Below are 19,830 nucleotides of genomic sequence, written 5' to 3'. Positions count from 1 at the left end.
GAAATGCTGAAAAAATTATATTTCTCATTTTTATCCACATGTGGAAGCTTCTTGTTCATTCACTTGCTTGGCATGCTGGACCTCCCAGGTACCCTTTGTAGTAAAATTAAAATCATAATTATATTCAATTACTTGTTATGGTAATTACCCTTATAATTGGATCACAGTTTTTAAATGGCCTACATAAACCAAATCAAACATATATTTAATTTATCTCTCTGTATGTCTTCTGTTATCTTCCTAATCACTGAACAGTTAATTTGTCTCACTGGTATAAAATAAATATTTTAGATCAAATCAGACTGTATATATTATTGCTATAAAACAAAGAATACTAACATTTCAGAATAAGAATCAAAATTCATAGAGTATGTATTTATTTCAATTGCAAACATTAGTGCTTAAAACTGAGTATGAACTACCTAGAAAGAAAAGCAAATAACTGTGTATCAATGCCATCATGTATTATGTTTCAGTAAATCTGTTTTTCCGGAAAGAGCATTTAAGTTTTAAAATTAACATTTTTTTCAGAATGTTAATATAATAGTCTATTTTCTTACTTAAAACCAGAAATTCTATAGTATCTAAATGCTTTTTGTTCTTAGTCACTCTGTCGTGTCTGACTCTTTAGTGACCCCATGGACTGCAGCCTGCCAGACTCCTCTGTCCATGGAATGCTCCAGGCAAGAATATTGGAGGGGGTTGCCGTGCCCTCCTCCAGGGGATCTTCCCAGCCCAGGGATCAAACCCAGGTCTCCCACGTTGCAGGCAGATTTTTTACCATCTAAGCCCTCAGGGAAGCCCATAACATCTAAATCATGCCATAAAAAAGTCAGAAAAAGAAATGAAATTTTGGAAAGAGTAACTTATGACTTGAAATATGGTAATTATATGACAATAACAATAAGTTAGATAAAGAAATAGTTAAGACCCCTTGAGAAAATCTTACAAGGCAACTCTGGTTAACAGTGCAAACTATTTTAGTTTGCAGAAATCAGAGAGAAAGTAGTTTCACTATAAAAAAATTCTATGATCCTTTTAAGAGATCAATTGAGGTGCACATCAGAAAAAATAAATTCTAGACTAAGGTAGTTAAAATTTAACAAAGCAGTGTTTATATTCTGTGATAAGTCACCAAACGTATTTCTTCTTTTAGACTGTTAAGCCAAAAGATGAATCATCCTAAAATCTTTATGCCTTATTGCCTTTTCTACTGGTGCAGACATTTGTATTTGATGTTGTCTTTCTTAAGAATTTTAAGAGCATTGTTACAAGAATGAAAGAAGGTCTTTATCTTGTCTATTAAAATCTCTTCAAGGGCTCCATATACTTGACATTTTCTCAGCCAATCTTGTTTTCCAGGGCATCAAATTACTTATCAGCAAATTTCAGTGTAGGCTCTCCAAATCCTAATAAACAAAGCACTTTAACATTGACTCATTTGAAAACCATTTATTACACGAGTTGTATTTATTACAGAAGGTTATGAGAAAAACAAACTTAAATTACACTTCCTGCCTCAGAACGAACTTAAAACCTAGAAGTATATCAAGCTTATGCATAGTGCTAACAGGAACTTTATTCAATTAGTAACTGTCACCTGTTAGGTAAAGGTAAAGGTGTGTGTTCAGTCGTGTCTGACTCTTTGTGACTCCGTGGACTGTAACCCCCTGGACTCCTCTGTCCGTGAAATTTTCCAGGCAAGAATACTGGAATGGGTTGCCATTTCCTTCTCCAGGGGATCTTCCTGACCCAGGGATCGAACCCACGTCTCTTGAGTCTCCTGTATTGGCAGGCAATTTCCTTACTGCTGAGCCACCAGAGAAGCCCTATTATGGGTACATAAATAAAGCATGGCATAGAGGAGACCAAATTTTGTTGCTGTACTCACACATCTTACATTCTACTGTGTTCTATTGAAATATGGAGAACGTTACTCTCATGGAGAAGAAGTAGGGTCATAAAATACCCACTTTGGGAGCCTTTCTGTTTGATATGAATCAAGCTGGCTCACCTGGCTGAGACTTCAACCTCCGGACACAGTGGTTTCAGATTTCTAAGGGATCTTCTCAGGGATCCCTTCTAAGGGATCATTTCCTAAACTTTACCCCCCTGCTCTACCTCTGATCCCTCCTAAGTAGATGGAACTTGCTGGGTTTTGCTGGAACTTCCGTTATTTCCTCCTTAAAAAAATGTACAACTTTCTCAAGAAGAATTGCTTGGAGGCTGCCCATGGTTCCTTCCCTCATGCTAATTCCACATCCAGTAACAATTTCTCAGATATTGTGATGGGCGCATCACTGGTAATGTTCCCTCAGTTGCCATCTGTGGGTGTCTAGAACCCTGCTAAACTCTTACTGCTCTTTGGTACAAAGTAATATTACTGGTAATTTGGGAATTTCAGTCTGCCTCATAATTCTGCTGCTCATCACAAATTACTTTCAATTACTTCCAATCTTATGGAATGGAAATCTCAAAGAAAGGCACTTGAACCATCTGACTAAGGCAGCACAACATACTGTCACTTCCAGGGCTGTGGCATGGAAAAATCTGATCACATCAGAGAGGGAGAGGGATCGACTATATACAGAACTCAGCCATCTAACAGATGTTCCAGGGCCACATACAAAAGAGGGGTGGTCTCCCATCAGATACGCATGTGAGGCAGCTTTCCATTTCAGGACCACGAGGGAGCGGTCTCTGATTAAAGGAAGGAATGGCTGAGGAGGGAACAAAAGCTTTGGCAGTTTTTCAAAAGGGTGGTTTGGCTCCCCACACAATCCCATTTTTCAACCTGTTAGAAATCAGCACTTTAAGGAGACTTCCCACAGCTGCTCTATGCTGGATGCTGCTTACCAGGCAGACTTGCTAAGCAACGCTCTGATGGAGGCTACAGATGCAGCACCCCAAGCTCAAGTGCAGTCTACTCTGAGATTTCTAACTTCGATAAGATGGAATTGTGCCTGTGTTACAGGAGACCTGGGTTCGATCCCTTGGTTGGGAAGATCCCCTGGAGAAGGAAAAAGCAAACCACTCCAGTATCCTTGCCTGGAAAATGCCATGGACAGAGGAGCCTGGTGGGCTGTAGTCCATGGGACCACAAAGAGTTGAGCATAACTGAGCGGCTAATGCATTCACACTTTCAGTCTGACTGTTTGCAACCTCATGAACTGCAGCATGCCAGACTTCCACTATCTATGGGAGTTTTCTCTAACTAATATCCATTGAATCATCTCATCCTCTGTCGCCCGCTTCTCCTCCTGCCCTCAATCTTTCCCAGCATAAGAGACTTTATAATGAGTTGGCTTTTCAGGTACCAAAGGTGCATCAGGTGGCCAAAGTATTGAAGCTTCAGCTTTAGCATCAGTCCTTCCAATGAATGTTCAGGGTTGATTTCCTTTAGGATGGACTGGTTTGATCTCCATCAGTCCAAGGGATGCTCAAGAGTCTTCTCCAGAACCACAGTTTGAAAGCATCAATTCTTCAGTGCTCAGCCTTCTTTATGATACAACTCTCAGGTCTGTACATGACTACTGGAAAAACCATACATACTTGGGAGTAAAACTGAGTGTTCAGCTAAAAGTCGCTAGTTGGAGAAAGAAAAATACCAACATTCTCTGGTAGAGTCTTACCTATTTTTGGCATTCCAGACATAGTCTACTACTACTACACAATGAGGATGAATGGGAGGTCCATCCCCTACCAGAGCTATTAATATAAAGAGGCGGCCTTTATGGGGGACTGTGTCCTACCTGACAGTATCAGTATCACCTGAGAACTTGGCAGAAAGACAATTCCTGGACCATCCTCCAGACCGGACTCAGGAACTCTGTGGATAAAACTCAGCAATCTATGTTTTAAGAAGTCCTCCAGGTCATCAGTCCTCAAACTTTTTGGCACCAGGGACCAGTTTTGTGGAAGACGATTTTTCCATAGATAGGGGTTGGGAGATAGGAGATGGTTTCAGGATATTTCAAGTGTATTACATTTATTGTGTACTTTATTTCTAATCTAAGTCTGCCACTGATCTGACAGGAGGTACCTGTCAGCTCAGAGGAGGTCTGTGCCCTGGAGGCTGGGGGCTCCTGAAATCCAGGCGAGTCTAGTGCACCCTAGAAACTGAGAACATTGCTCTACACTGTCTGTCCAATAAGGACCTCAACTGCCTATTTCTATGTGGATAGATTTTTAACAGGGTGCTCTCTATGGATGGTGGCAGGCTGAAAGCATACCCACACTTCACCAGGTCATTTTAGAGACAAGAAGTCCAGTTTAAAATGTGGACGAATGGTCATGTTGAAGGAAGCTTGTGGATTCCAATGCCCAGAGCTGCTTTTAGCTCAGACATTCTGTGTTTGGCTGATTTCTCTTTGAGTTTCCTTAGCCCCAGGGCAGTCTGGCAGTTTGAATGTAATCCTTTTTCATGACTGCCTCGAATTTCAGGAAGGTTGGAATGTCCCCTGGGTCATCCATGGTGTGAGTAATAACCTGGCCAGGGTGTGTGTCAGTGGTCCACATTCTGGTCAATCTGCCTGGAAAATCCTATTTAGCTAGTCCCAAGGGGTGGTAAGGATCAGTCCTACTCCATGCGTCATCTTCTCTACCTAATTTTGTGTTGACATTTTTATATCTGAGTTGAGGTAAAGCAGAAGAGACTGAAAAAAAAAAAAAAAAAACAAATCTGTTCTCCGTGTGTGCCCTCCTTAGATTTGGTTTTAAAATTCTTAAACTTCTGCCAGGAGTGTAATTAGCAGCCTAGATAAGAGGCCACCAACAGCAGCGTCACATCTGCAATCAGGCTTGTGTGAGAGAACTATAAATTTGATTAGAGAGTTACCGATAGTTTGCAGGCTCATGTCTCACTTTCAGGAGATAGGAAGTTAAAAGGAAAATGTGAAAGGAAAGAGCATGTCACCATCCATCATTTTGTTTTAGAGGTTTATGTTCAGAGATTCGTGTGAACAAGGGAGAGAATTTAAAAAGCAGAATATAAAGAAAGCCCTCTGGTGAAGGGGAGTGTTATTCTATTCCATTCCAGGGTCAGGAGAAAGGTGCTTTGTCTTGATGCATTGTTACCTCACATGACATAAACAGCAAGAGACAAGAAATAGAGTGCCCACAGATGAATGCTAGAAGGAAGGTTTTTAAGAGAATATACTAAGATAAGGAGAGTGAAAAAAAGCTGGCTGAAAACTCAGCATTTGAAAAACTAAGATCATGACTTCAAATAAAGGAGGATAGTGAAAAAGCTGGCTTAAAACTCAACATTTGAAAAACAAAGATCATGGCATCGGGTCCCATTACTTCATGGCAAATAGATGGGGAAAAAGTGGAAACAGTGAGAGACTTTATTTTCTTGGGCTCCAAAATCACTGTGGATGAGGACTGCAGCCATGAAATTAAAAGATACTTGCTTCTAGAAAGAAAAACTGTGACAAACCTAGACAGCATATTAAAAAGCAGAGACATCACTTTGCTGACAAAGGTCCATGTAGTCAAAGCTATGGTTTTTCCAGTAGTCATGTATGGATGTGAGAGTTGAACCATAAAGAAGGCTGAGACTCTGGTGCTGGAGGAGACTCTTGAGAGTCCCTTGGATAGCAAGGAGATCAAACCAGTCCTCAAGGAAATCAAACCAGTCCTCAAGGAATCCTCAAGGGAATCAACCCTGAATATTCGTTGGAAGGACTGATGCTGAAGCTGAAGCTCCAATACTTTGGTCACCTGATGCAAAGAGCTGACTCATTGGAAAAGACTCTGATGCTGGGAAAGATTGAGGGCAAGAGGAGAAGCGGATGACGAGAATGAGATGGTTGGATGGCATCATCGAACCAGTGGACATGAGTTTGAGCAGTCTCCGGCAGACAGTGAAGGACAGGAAGACCTGGCATCCTGCAGTTCATGGGGTTGCTAAGAGTTGGACATGACTTAGTACCTGAACAACAACGAACAGCAACTAAAATAAAGAGTGAAATCCAGGTACTGTTGGAAACTTCCTGTTGGCAAAGGAGTTCCTGGAGTAGAAGTGTTTATCAGAGGTTCTGGAAGGTAGAGCCATATCTGGCACACAGATAGTGCAGCTAGGGGGGCCTGAGAAATGGTGTCAGAGGGCCAGACCACCCACCAATGGTCAACTGGAATGGCCAAGGGTAAGGGAGACCCAGAGATGGAGTCAGTGGGTTTGGAAAGCAGAATAAGAGGAAGAACATCCAGGGAACTCCCCGAGGAACTGAGACTTAGTTGGGACTTGGGTGGAGGGCAGCAAAGTTCCACAGGCAGCAGGGCCATTCTTCTAGAGTAGAGAAGGCACTCTTACAAGTCTTTAGTGACTTCAGATAAGATGCTATTTACATCAGATAGTTACTCAGGGGGGTAGGAGGGGCAGACAAATGTAAATTAGTATGCTAAGCCCTGATGGTGTGGAGGATATCAGACCTGATCTTTGAAACCTCAGGAAGCTTGACAAGTAACTGGAGAGATCCTGAAAATACACCCAGGTCTTACAGCAGATTGCAGTCTCATTACTCAGTGAAGGGCTTTGCCTCCGAAGATCCCTGATAAATTTTTGATGTTGATGACAATTCGCCTTTTTTAAGACTTTGAAATTGAGTAAGTGACAATAAATTGTTAGTGAGTGAGTGAAAGTTGCTCAGTCGTGTCTGACTGTTTGTGACCCCATTGACTATACACTCCATGGTAGTGTAGGCCAGAATACTGGAGTGGGTAGCCTTTCCCTTCTCCAGGAGGTCTTCCCAACCCAGGGATCAAACCCAGGTTTCCCACATTGCAGGCTGATTCTTTACCAGCCGAGCCACAAGAGAAGCCCACCCCTAAATTGTTAGAATTTCTTTCAAAAAATAATTCTAGAGAAACATACTGGAATCCTGAAATGGAAAATGAACATTTAGAAAGAGACTTAGAAATAACTCTATAACCAATGTTATGAAAGACACTTTGAGAATTAAAGGAAAACATTGGAGGATAAGGATAAGGTAATCTTCTACCCCTTTGTAGAAAATGGTTCAAAATTTCTTAAAACCTAAACTGTTTATGGTGGTTCCCTGGATCCAATTGGCATTTATGATATACTGTTGTTTTCCAGCGAAACAGAATTTCATGTCCTTCAAAATAGCTAAATTAAGTCGTCATTTTTGTTCAGTTGCTAAATTGTGTCTGAAGTTCTTTGTAGAGATTTTGGAGCCCAGGGAGAGTAAGCCTGGTGCACAACTCAGTCTGCTCAGCATCTCCCTTCTATCCAGCTGCCTCTCTGTACCTCCACCACCACATCTAAAATGAAAGCTCTGTGAGGATGGAAATTTGGTTCACAGTGTCCACAGCTCCTGTCCCCCAGCCCCCCAAACTGGAACAGTGCTTGGGCCACTGTAGGCACCTGCCTAGACCCTCCTCCTTATTCCATGCTTTGATCTTCTATTTCTTGCTTGCTAAGTCGCTTCAGTCGTGTCCGACTCTGTGTGACCCCATAGACGGCAGCCCACCAGGTTCCCCCGTCCCTGGGATTCTCCGGGCAAGAACACTGGAGTGGGTTGCCATTTCCTTCTCCAATGCATGAAAGTGAAAAGTGACAGTGAAGTCGCTCAGTCATGTCCGACTCTTCAAGACCCCATGGACTGCAGCCCACCAGGCTCCTCCGTCCATGGGAGTTTCCAGCCAAGAACACTGGAGTGGGTTACCATTTCCTTCTCCAATGCAGGAAAGTGAGAAGTGAAAGTTGTAAAAGCTTCCCAAATGGCCTTCCAAGAGGCCCCGATGAATATTATTTTCTTAGTGCAGCTTTTATTATATTAGACAATAATTTAAAACTTTCACAGTTTCCTGTTTCATTAAGTCTACATCTTTTTGTTTAATTTGCAAGATCCCATCTGAATACATTTTATAATCTAGATGTGTTTGTTGCTTTCAATACACTACTTTCACTGAAGCTGTTAGTTTTTTGTTATACTTGGTTTTCCCTCTCTCTCTCTTTTCTTTTCTCATCTTTCCCCCCCTCAAGGAAGACTTCTTTTTCCAAAGTAAGTGTACTGTATTATTTCACTACTCTTTCCTTGGAACACCCTTCCTCTTTATCTTCACCTAATCGAATTTCAGCATTTTCAAAGCCCATTGCAAGTACCACCTTCTCCATTAACATTTCTTGAATTAATCTAGATTCTATTCATCATCTCCTCTGAACTAGATAAGTTAGAAATGTTAACCTGGCATTTAATTTCATGCATGCCATAGTGCATTCAATTTAGTTTAAAAAAAAAAAATTGATGAGTGTTTACTCTTTAGTTAGGGCTTCCTGCTGGCTCAGTGGGTAAAGCGTCTGCCTGCAATGTGGGAGACCCCGGTTCGATCCCTGGGTTGGGAAAATTCCCTGGAGAAGGAAATGGCAACCCACTCCAGTATTCTTGCCTGGAGAATTCCATGGACGGAGGAACCTGGTAGGCTACAGTTCACAGTGTGGCAAAGAGTTAGACATGACTGAGCGACTTCACTTTCTTTCTTTCTTTACTCTTTAGTTAGATACTGCTTTCTTCCAGAAAGTATTAAGGGAAGATTGAAGTATAGAATACATGGCATGATAGCATGAAAACAGAAAGATGACTGAATGTCTTCTAGGCCAAATGAAAAATTTAGAATACACTTATTTGAGTCTTGTCACATCACATGGTTCAACTGAACTGATAGTACCAGAGGCTTTTAAAAAAGAAAAATATTGAGTGTTTTGGGATTTTTTAAAAAAAGTATAAAAAAGAAGTAACACTCATCACTATCCTCCCACTGCTTAACTATTCAAACCTTGCCCCAGAATACATATGGCTGCTGGTGGTGTGTTGTAACCAACATTTTGGACTAGGACTGGACAGCTACTTGGCCCTGGACTTTGTTTCCTTGTTTCTTCTTACAAAGCAAGACATTGGAATCAGCTGGATCTCAAAACATTACCAAGCAAACAAAATTTGAATCATTGCTACAGCCACCAGTCTCCTGAATGAGCTTCCATATGTTTCCTCTTGACTGGTCCATCTTTCTTAAGTCTATTTGGTAAGACATAGGGACTTTTCAGCAACATTTACTTAACAAATGTCTATTGATCACGTACATGTGCCTGGTACTATGAGAGGCTGTGATATGCACTACAGTAGTCTCTGGGGATGCTATCTTTCATTGGCTTATTCAACATTAAGACAGAGTCAATGGAAGGTGACTGTTGACTCATAAACTTGGTCATACTGGTCAGTTCAATTAAAATGAAATCTGATTCATTTGTTTGAAACCTAAACACATTTGCTATCTTCATCTCCTCTGCTTGTACCTCACTTAAAATGTCCTAACTTTTATTAGCAACTGCTTTGACATATGCTTCTTCTAACTGTGGGAGCCAGCTTTGTGCATGTGCAAACTTTAGCATCTCAGTTACACTGGTATCTTTTACATCTCATTTCCTGCCCTGGGATGACCAATGAGAATCATTCTAAACTGATGTATGCACAACTGAAAAGATCAGGGAGATCAATGATCAGGGACCACCCTTGACCAGGAGCCTATGGATACATACTCTATGCTTTCATTCTTCAAGTGGACATGTTTTGCAAGGATCCTTAGAATTCTTGTGGGATTGAGCAGCAACCACCGGTAAAGGGTATGACTCAATAACACACCTTTCTCTTCTTTTATGTGTCACTCTGTGTTCCTCACTCCTGCCCCCACCCCAGACCATAAATTGGATTGCACGTAAGCCTCTGGTTTACATCTATATTAGGGTGAACCAGGTTAAGAAATGCAGGATAGCTTTTACCTCTTTTCAAGAGAATGTAAATATACTCAGGTATTCTGTAGAAAGTTCCTTATACATACATTGGGTCCCCTTTTCCTTTTCTTTTCTCAAAGGTGAGTTCATCACTAAAAAATACCTTAAGAAATCTCTCTCAGAGTTTGCAATGTATCAAGCTCAATCTGAGCTAGGCTTTAGAGACATAAAAATATGAAAAATAAAACTCATCTTTAAGACACTTGGTGTGTGTTGATAGACATCAAAGCAAACAAAACATAGTAAAGTAAGAACTATGGTAAAGATTTGCATAGGTACTAAGACTTCTGGAAGAAAAAGTTCTGAAAAAAGGAGAATCTGTCATTAAAACCTAGGATTAAGCCAAAAAGTAAATGAGGGGAACGTAAATTCTGCCAGAGATAATTATAAGCCAGAGAGGCTTAATAAAATATCTGCACAAAAGTAAAAGCAGTTTGGAATTTATGGAGTATAAAATCCATACTTCTTGGTGACGGTGAAGGTGAAGTTGCAGACGCAGGTAGGTGTCGTGCAATGGAGAGTTTTGAATGATTTGGTAAGGAAACCATTACTCATTTTGCACAAGAGACTCCAGTAAAAATGGTAGTTCTTAAAGTCTTTTGAGTCTAAGATTAGTTTTGAGCATCTGGTTGAGGTTACTGTCTCCCTGTCCAAAAAACGGCACATCCACCAAAAAATTTTTATTCCATTTATTGTGAATTACAGTGATTCCCCTGAAACCTGTTTATGGGTCCCTTAAGAATACTCGTGTTAAAATCCCTTGCACCGAAATATTTAAAGCATGAGAATAATAAAGCATGAGGATTTGTTTGGAATTTTCTGGTAGCCATATGGAAAATGAATTTTTGAAGGACAGTTTCTGTGTATAAATATCATCAAGGAAACTATGTAATAATCCAAGCAAGTCAAGATGAGCAGCATGATTGTAGTAGTAGAATAAAGAAGTGCTGGATTCAGGAAATTCCTTTAGGAAATATAATTAATAAGAATGAGATTGATTAGCCACGTGTCATACAAGGCAGGGTGTGATACAGAAGAGTTTGCTCTGGACAATTTGCTTTGAGATGTTTCTGGTTAGTTCAATTAAAATGTCCAATTAGTATTTGGTTACACCAATCTCAGGCTGAAAACTCAAGATAAAGATTTGAAAAACTACCCTACATGCAGTTAAACCATGAGAGAGGGTGAACTGATTCAGGGAGATGGTACAGACTGGGAAAAGAGTGTTCACACAAAGTAGAAATGAAAGTAAAATAAAAACAAGATCAGGAAGTTTTCCTTGTGTGTGGCAAGTAGAAGATCAGGCAGTCTTAGTGTATAGCCAATCGTCTCAGAATGGCAGCAGGACAAACCAAATTAAAATAGATTGAGGGGTGAATTGAAACTGTGGAAGTAGAGGCATTGGTGGAGAGTTAATATCTAAAATATATGAAGAGCTTGTACAACTCAAAATTTAAAAACTTAAAAAACTGGATTTAAAAAATAGGCAGAGAACCTGAATAGACCTTTTTTTTTCTTTTCTTTTTTTTAAAGAAAATATGTAGATGGCCAACAGGCACATGAAAAGATGCTCAACATCACTAATTATCAAGGAAATGGAAATCAAAACCGCAATGAGTCACTACCTCACAGTTGTCAGAACAGCTATTATCAAAAACACAAAAAATAACAATCTCAGGCTGGAAAGGATACAGAGAAAAGGGAATCCTCATGCCCTGTTCGTAGGAATATAAGTTGGTGTGACTGCTTTACAAAACAGCACAGAGGTTCCTCAAAAAATTAAAAATAAAACTACCATGTGATCCAGCAATTCCACTTCTGAGTATTTCTCTGGAAACGCAACAAAAACACTAACTCAGGAAGATATTTGCACCCATATATTCATTGCAGCATTATTTGCAATTTATAATAGCCAAGATATGGGACAACTCACATGTTCATATGTAGAATCTAGAAAACAAAACAGGAACAAATAAAACAGAAACAGACTCATGGATGCAGAGATCAAACTGTTGGTTGCTAGATGGGAGGGAGGTTGAGGGGCAGCCAAAATAAGTGCAAGAGATTAAGAGATATCAACATCCAGTTATAAAAGAAGTGAGTCATGGGAATGCAAAGTAGAGCATAAGGAATATGGTCAATAATATTGTAGTAATTTTGCTTGGTGGCAGATGGTAACTATACTTTTCTTAGTAACCATTTCAAAATGTATATGTGTGTATATATATATTTATATACATATTACAGCTTTCTATAAGAAACTGAGCACTGAAGAATTGATGCTTTTGAACTGTGGTGTTGGAGAAGACTCTTGGGAGTCCCTTGGACTGCAAAGAGATTCAACCAGTCCATCTTAAAGGAAATCGGTCCTGACTGTTCATTGGAAGGACTGATGTTGAAGCTGAAACTCCAATACTTTGGCCACCTGATGCAAAGCAGTGACTCATTGGCAAAGACTCTGATGTTGGGAAAGAATGAAGGTGGGAGGAGAAGGGGACAACAGAGGATGAGATGGTTGGATGTCATCACCGACTCAATGGACATGAGTTTGAGTAAACCCCGGGAGTTGGTGATGGACAGGGAGGCCTGGCGTGCTGCAGTTCATGGGGTCGCAAAGAGTCAGATGCTACTGAACTGACTGACTGACTGATAAATATATTTATGTGTATATATATAAAATCACTATGATGTACACTTGAAACTAATAGGATGTCTTATGTTATACTTTGATTTTTTTTTAAAGGCATTGATGGAAGCATTTTTAAGGAGTTTGACTCAAAGAATAATGAGCTAGAAAAAGCAATATTAGATAATTATGGGAGGGATGTTGTTTTGTTTGTTTTTTTAAGGTTGAAAGAGAAGTGAGCTTATTTCTATGCTGTGGGAAATGAGCCACAGAGATGAATAGAATGAGTGGTGGTAAGTAAAATAAATGAAGAGGCAGATGAGATGATGGGACCCAAATCACCAGCCTGATGGATGATCTAAGTCTTGGACAGGGGAGAGGGTCTCTCACTCTCTTGTGAATTCGGAAGGTGGTGAATACAGGTCAGGGTAAAGATACTTCTGCAGGTGCTGTGTGAGTGGGAGTAGGTCTTTATTTTTGATTACATAATTTTTTGGATGGACACAAAAGAGAGGTGATATTTTTGAAGACTTTGAAAGGAATGGAAGAAAATCTACCGACAAGCTGAAGTTTAAAGTTGGAAACTATTGATTTGTTTGTACTCATCAGTCCTAGAGTGTCATAATACTTACCAGTAGTTTTAAGCTGCCATGTAAACAAAAATGACAGGTTAATACAGGATTAGGGTCTGGTTGGCAGTAATGACTAAAAGATGTGGGTGCATGGGGATTGAGAGGACAATAGGTCCCATCTGAGTAGGGCAGGAAGGAAATCAGGAGAGGAGGAAAACCCGGGAGAGAACTGAGAGAAGATGAAGATATGTATTTGATTGAAGAGGAAGTTGAGGAACTTCCCTGGTGGCCCAGTGGTTAAGAATCTGTCTTTCAACGTGGGGGATGCAGGTTCAATCCCTGGTCAGGAAACTAAGGTCCCACATACTGTGGAGCAACTAAGCCTGCGAGCAGCAATTAGAGAAAGCCCACCCCCTGCAGCAAAGACCCAGTGCAGCCAAAACTAAATAAATAAAAAAGCTAGTTTGTGAAAGCGCCTAAAGGAAGTGAGTTTGTTATCAGAGAACAGAACACTGGATTTTAAGATTTCTGACAAAGCAATTGAATTATCTGTCCTTTGGGTTGGGGAAGGTGAAATACAAGGAAAGACTCCAGATTTGAGATTGAGGGACTTTGAAATTAGTCAGTACATATACGTGAACACAAGTTTCATTCAAGATAATAGTGACACTTGAGTTGAAGAAGAAAATTTTGAGCCTGATCAAAGTCTCCCCAGGCAGATAGAAAAGAAGTTAATCTTTATACTCTTCTGTTAGCTGAGGTTGAGGGGCTACACAGCCTCCTTTGAAGAGGAGGTACTATAATATTCTTAGAGGAAAAAGGGATGTCCTATTCTTAGATGAGAAAAGGGCTTTCCTTATGACAGGAGGAGCAAGAAACATTTTATTTAGAGGCTGAGAATATAGAAGAGTGCTTAATATGGAAGGAGAGTTTCAGAAAGCAAAGAGAAAATGTTTGAGGGTATGAGTACAACTCTTGTAATGTAAAAAAAAAAAAGTGATTTAACTTTTATTGCAACTGTATTTCCCGGACTTGCCCACACAACCCTTGTTTGCATAGCACCTATTAAGCTCTTACAGAAGTAGTGCTGTGTGGATTTCAGCTTGGGAAACATTGGCAGACCACTCAAGGATAGTGGGGCTCAGAGGCATTCCTCAATGGGGTTGACGCCAAGTCACGGCGAATTCAACTCCAAAGGTGTCTGGAGGGTACAGTTTGGACAACGATGAGGCAGTTTCAAGGCCACCCAATTTGTTGGTGGTTATCCTGGCCATTTTTCTTTTCAACTCAGCTCAATTGAGAACTCCATGAAATCAAGGACAGTTCCTACTTCTTTACATTGCCACAACATTTGGGTTATTATTGAGCATGTTGATAAATACTAAACAAGTATTTGTTTTTATTGAAGCTTGCAATGAATAAAAAAAAAATTGCAACTTTGGTTTGATTTCTTGTTTCATTCTACCTTTATTGGAGATTTATTTTCTGTTTAGGTATTTTAAAATTTTTTGGCTGCTCCATGCATCATGTACCATCTTAGTTCCCCAAGCAGGAATCAAACCCATGTCCTCTGTGTTGGAAGTGTACCGTCATAACCACTGGACTGAGAGGGGAGTCATCCTTTAGGTTTTTAACCTAATGGTAGATACCCACATGTGTTGGAACTGATTGTCAATTTTTAATAGTAATCTTTATTTACACACTTCAATGTCTTGTATACCTACATATATTCTCTCTTTGATCATTTTGATGAAAAAAGAATATTTGATGTTGCTGATGAGTAAAATACTTACCCCAATGATTAGAAGTAAACAAAATAAAAAGAAGGAACTGGGCAGATTTGAGAAGTATGTAGCTAAATCAGTCACTTAAAAATGATGCTTTTTTTTTAGAGTAAAAATTAAAACTTAATTAGAAGTGTAAGATTTTTGACTGAAAAGTTTTATATGACTATCAGCAAATTACTCTTGAGAATTATTTAATTAGCTTATATAATATAGTAACTTTGTGTATAGAAGATAATATGTAAGTATAAATGTGTCATGGGGCTTTTCAGGTGGCTCAGTGCTGCCAATTCAGGAGACATGGGTTCAGTCCCCATCCCTGGGTTGGGGAGATGCCCTGGAGAAGGGAATGGCAACCTACTCCAGTATTCTTGCCTGAAGAATTCAATGGACAGAGGAGCCTCAAGGGAAGAGTCAGACATGACTGAGTCACTAACCACCACCACCAACAATAAATGTATAATACATACATAAAAGTGTAAAATTTATTATTGTATGAATAAAAGTATAATGCACAATATTTATACTTATACAAATAGTAAAGAGAGTCATGCATATACATTATTGGATTCCACTGTGGTATATACAAATAAAGATATAAAAGAGTTGAAGATTTTAACTATGAAAAATTCTAGTACAGTTATGGATTGTATTTGAGTTTGCATTTTTAAAAATATTAATAGTATATGTCATGTTTTCATTAATACTCTCCCATGAGGGTACTCACCATCAGGAAATGCAAGAAAAAAAGTAAGGGCACTGGCAGAAACATCCAACCTCTGGATTATTTGATAACTGTCCTCCAATGTTAGCAGAGCTTATTCTGTTTACTTAGGTCAGAGTTCCCATGTTTATTGATGAGCTGTACCTCTTTTGATAGAGTGCTTTCACAGTATAACTAAGCCCAGACTAACCTCACTACAGAGGTGAGGATATAGAAGCTCAGAAATCTATTGTCATGAAAGTCCCTGTGCAATCTTCCTCTCCTGAAGAAGACCCAGTGTCTTTGAGAACCCTGGGCCGTCCACGTATTGAATCTTCATGCCCCCTGATGAAACAGATTTTGACCTGCAGACGTTTAAGCTCAGGTTTGATTGGTTTGGAAAACTGTATTTGATGAACCTCTGCGTAACCAAGGAAACCTTCTCAGGCCCCTGGACCCAGAAGTCAGGCGAGCACGCTATGTTGGATGCTTGCTTTTCTTCCACTCACTTCCCCATTGCAGTGTCTGTGAAAACATTTACTTATAAATCTTCCTCAGGCTAAGAAGAAAAGCAGATTCTACCTAGACTAATCTTCCCATGGATACAGGAGAAAAGATGAAAGCCTTTTGCTTAAAGGTTAGAAAAGCAAAAAAAACACTATATGACAAAGATTTCAGTAAAGCTTTATTTCTACTTGGAAGAAGCATGCCTGGTTTTAGAATTTAGAAGTTCATAGTCATGTTCCCATAACATATAGCTCACATTTCACGAGTCAACATTACTGGAGGTTTTCAATAACCGTTTTTAATCATTTAGGCTTCAAGGAGACAACCTGGCAGAAAGGACAGAAGAGACTTCGCAAATACTTCAATCTCCAGATGAAATAGTCCCAGAGTCTTTGGGTGAGTTTAAATCCAACAAGATATTGGTGTCACTTAAAGATGTCTTTAAAAAGAAAATGAAACCAAGCATCTTTGCTTGCACCAAATCACCATAGCTGTCAGTCATCTGCCCACCACTCCTGCAGGTTTTGTGTGTCAGGAAGCTAAGGGCAAAGGAGAAAAAGAAGTGTGAGAAGCAGCCTCTTAACTCCTGTGCTTGTTTAAGATACAGGGTGACTACATTTCTACTCTCAGAGTTTGTCACTAATTCCAGCTTGGTTTTGGAACTTACATCACCTACTGCCATTCTCATTTTGTGGATCCTTTCAGTCTTCTGGGCAGAAATGTCAATATCAGACTTGATTTACTTTCACCTCTCTCAACCCTATTTTAAACTGAACTCAAATCACGTCATTGTCACCAAGCCAGTCTCGTTTCCCCCAAGACTGCCTAGTCTACGCCTTTGTCCTTCTCCATCTAGTGTAAGAGCTCTATAAATAGATTTTCCTTGTACAATCTCACCCCATTTGGTTCATTATATTTCTAAACATAAATTTTATTTATTTAAATAAAAAATAAATAGAATTTATTTATTTTTGGTTCTATTTTCTATAGAACAAAATTCAAACTCCTTGGCTTAGCATATTAAGTTCATGCCAGGGCACTTCAAGATGTTTGCTGAATATATAAATAAGTACATGTAATGCCACTACAGTGGCATGTAAGGTGTATCACTGCTTCATCGTTCATTGTTCTATCAGGAAGCAGTCCATACATTTAATTGTAATAATTAGAAGAGAAACTATGGGAAAACATTTTCCTTACACCTGGCTAGAGAAGGACATCTTAAACAAGATGCAAGAATTCCTAAACATTAAAAAAGCTCAATTATAGAGTGTTAAGAATTCTTATTCATCAAAAAATTGCAGGAAAAAAAGAGGTTGATAAGCTACAAAATAGGAAACTATATTTGTCACTGATCAAAGATTAATATTCAAAAAATGTAAAGTGTATCTATAATTCAATAAACAAAGGATCAGCAAATCAATAGAAAAATAAGCAATAGATATTTCACAGAAGAGGAAACACAAATGGCCAATGAGCATATGAAAAATATTTTACTTTAGTAACCAAGGAAAAGTAAGGCCCTTGAGAGATGCTGTTTTATGACTTTTTATGTGACACTGAGAAATCTGACAAAATCAAGTGCTGGTGAAGACCGAGACAAAAAGAAAATCATACAACAGCTGGGGCATAAACAATTTTGGAAATAGTTTTCCATTATCCTAAAATCTGAGTGAAGCCCAGAGACTTCACTTCTGGATAAATATGTTAGAAACCAAGTCTCATGTACCATGAAATGTAAGCAAATTTGTTAGTATGATGGTGGACAGGAAAATGGATAAACTGTGGAATTGTTATACTGTGGGAAACTGAATGCATGTCAGCTACACTCAGGATGGATGATATAAGTGGTATGCTGGTAAATGTTAACAACTGTCTGAAAATGAAAAGCCCTGGTTTGTAGAGATTGCTGGTTTCCATGATACAAATATAATATAAATGCTGATTTCAAGCTACCCATCTGAAGTGGCATTTGGGCCTTCCAGTCTTGTGTGAGTAGCTTGCAACTCACAAATGAAAGACTCTTAAAAGCATCATATTTGTTACAAAAAAAAAAAAAAAGGACTTGTAAAAATACATATCTCAGTAAAATAAATTTGTCTATAAAAAAGTGTAATATTGATTGAACAAAAGCAGTCATAGAATGTCATTTTTCTAAGGCTCAAAACTAGTAAGTCTAAGTAGTATATTCTTTAGGAAAACATACGTTAAGTGGTACAATTATTTTGAAAGAAGAGAATGAAAAACTTGAAATGGTGGCTATTCTCAGGGGTAGGGGGAGAAAAGAGATGGGATTAGGAAGGAATTCATAGGTATATGAAGGTTATTGGAAATGTTCTAATTCTTAAGTCAGGTGGTGGATTTGGGGTGTTTGTTTTATCATTGTGCTTTGTAACTTATATATATTATTTTGCATGTATATTTTAAATATACCTTTAATATGTAAAATATTAAAAACATGTAAATCAATGTTAAAAAATAAGGTATCATAAGAACATAAACCAGGGCCAGTATAGCACAATACTAAAAAGAAGGTAATAGCTTCTACACACTCAGCTCTTTCCTAGTGCTGATAAGATGAAACACTCTCATGCCAGACATTAATTCTTGACAGTGAAAGGTATACACTGTGTCACTAGCAACTTAGGGGCCCCACGCTGGCCATTAGTGGACACTCCATTCGTTTTTAGAGTCAACCTGGTTTCTCTTCTCTGCTCTTCTTAAAAGTGTCCATTTACTTAAGCCATTCTCCTTTGACTCATAGAAATTTATTTCTCTTCTCATCTGCCTATTAAGATCCTGTGTGCTAAGATGATGTCAAGTCTCTCTGAAGTCCAGTTCACACGCAATGTTTTCTTCTTTTTTCTTTTTTTAATAGTGTACATATGTCAATCCCAATCTTGCAATTCATCCTAACCCCTTTCCCCCTGATTATCCATACTTTTTTTCTTTACATCTATGTCTCTATTTCTGCTTTGTAAATAAGATCGTCTATACCAATTTTTTCAGATTCCACATATATGCATTAATATGTTTTTCTAACTTACTTCACTCTGTATGACAGTCTCTATGTCCATCCGTGTCTTAACAAATGACCCAATTTTGTTCCTTTTATAACTAATAGTCTATTGTATATATGATATATTTCACAACTTTATCCATTCCTCTGTCGATGGACATTTAGGTTGCTTCCTTGTTGTGATTATAGAAGACATACAGTTGAAAAACAGACACATGAAAAGATGTTCAGCATCACTAATAGAGAAATGCAAATCAAAATTACAGTGAGGTATCATCTCGCACCAGTCAGAATGGCCATCATCAAAAAATCTAAAAAAAATTGTACAAAAAATCTAAAAAAAATAAACAATAAATTCTGGAGAGGATGTGAAGAAAAAGGACTACTCTTGTACTGTTGATGGGAATGCAAATTGATACAATCACTATGGAGAACAGAATGGACGTTCCTTAAAAAACTAAAAATAGAACTACCATGTGACCCAGCAATCCCACTACTGGGCATATACCCAGAGAAAATCATAATTCAAAAAGACACATGTACCCCAATGTTTATTGCAACACTATTTATAATAGCCAGGACACGACAACAGCAAAACTTAAATGTTTTCTTGTTTCCAGCCCCTAATTGTTCTTGAATTACTTCTTATGTGTTTGTTCTCTCATCAGTTGGATTATATGCTTCTTGAGAGTTTCTTGTGTTCTCTACCATGCTCAATATAAAACTAGATACAAAACAGGTGTTAACTACTGGCCCATTATATATATATATACACACACATGTATATATAGATATGGAGAAGGAA

At 38.7% G+C, this 19,830-nt stretch overlaps 1 protein-coding gene across 6 annotated transcripts in view; it reads left to right on the top strand.

Moving 5' to 3' along the window:
• The window catches only part of C15H8orf34 (chromosome 15 C8orf34 homolog), a 354,610-nt gene that overhangs the window by 239,739 nt on the left and 95,041 nt on the right, over positions 1-19,830 (top strand). For all 6 annotated transcript variants that reach the window (XM_025265285.3, XM_025265284.3, XM_044928702.2 and 3 more), the window contains one exon: positions 16,317-16,402. In XM_025265285.3, the coding sequence (XP_025121070.3) occupies positions 16,317-16,402 (86 nt within the window). The remainder of the gene's footprint in view (positions 1-16,316; positions 16,403-19,830) is intronic.

The sequence above is a fragment of the Bubalus bubalis genome, chromosome 15, assembly GCF_019923935.1.
Source record: "Bubalus bubalis isolate 160015118507 breed Murrah chromosome 15, NDDB_SH_1, whole genome shotgun sequence".
Classification (NCBI taxonomy): Eukaryota; Metazoa; Chordata; class Mammalia; order Artiodactyla; family Bovidae; genus Bubalus; species Bubalus bubalis.
Note: the sequence above shows the minus strand (reverse complement) of the source record. Positions and strands in the feature narration are given on the sequence as shown.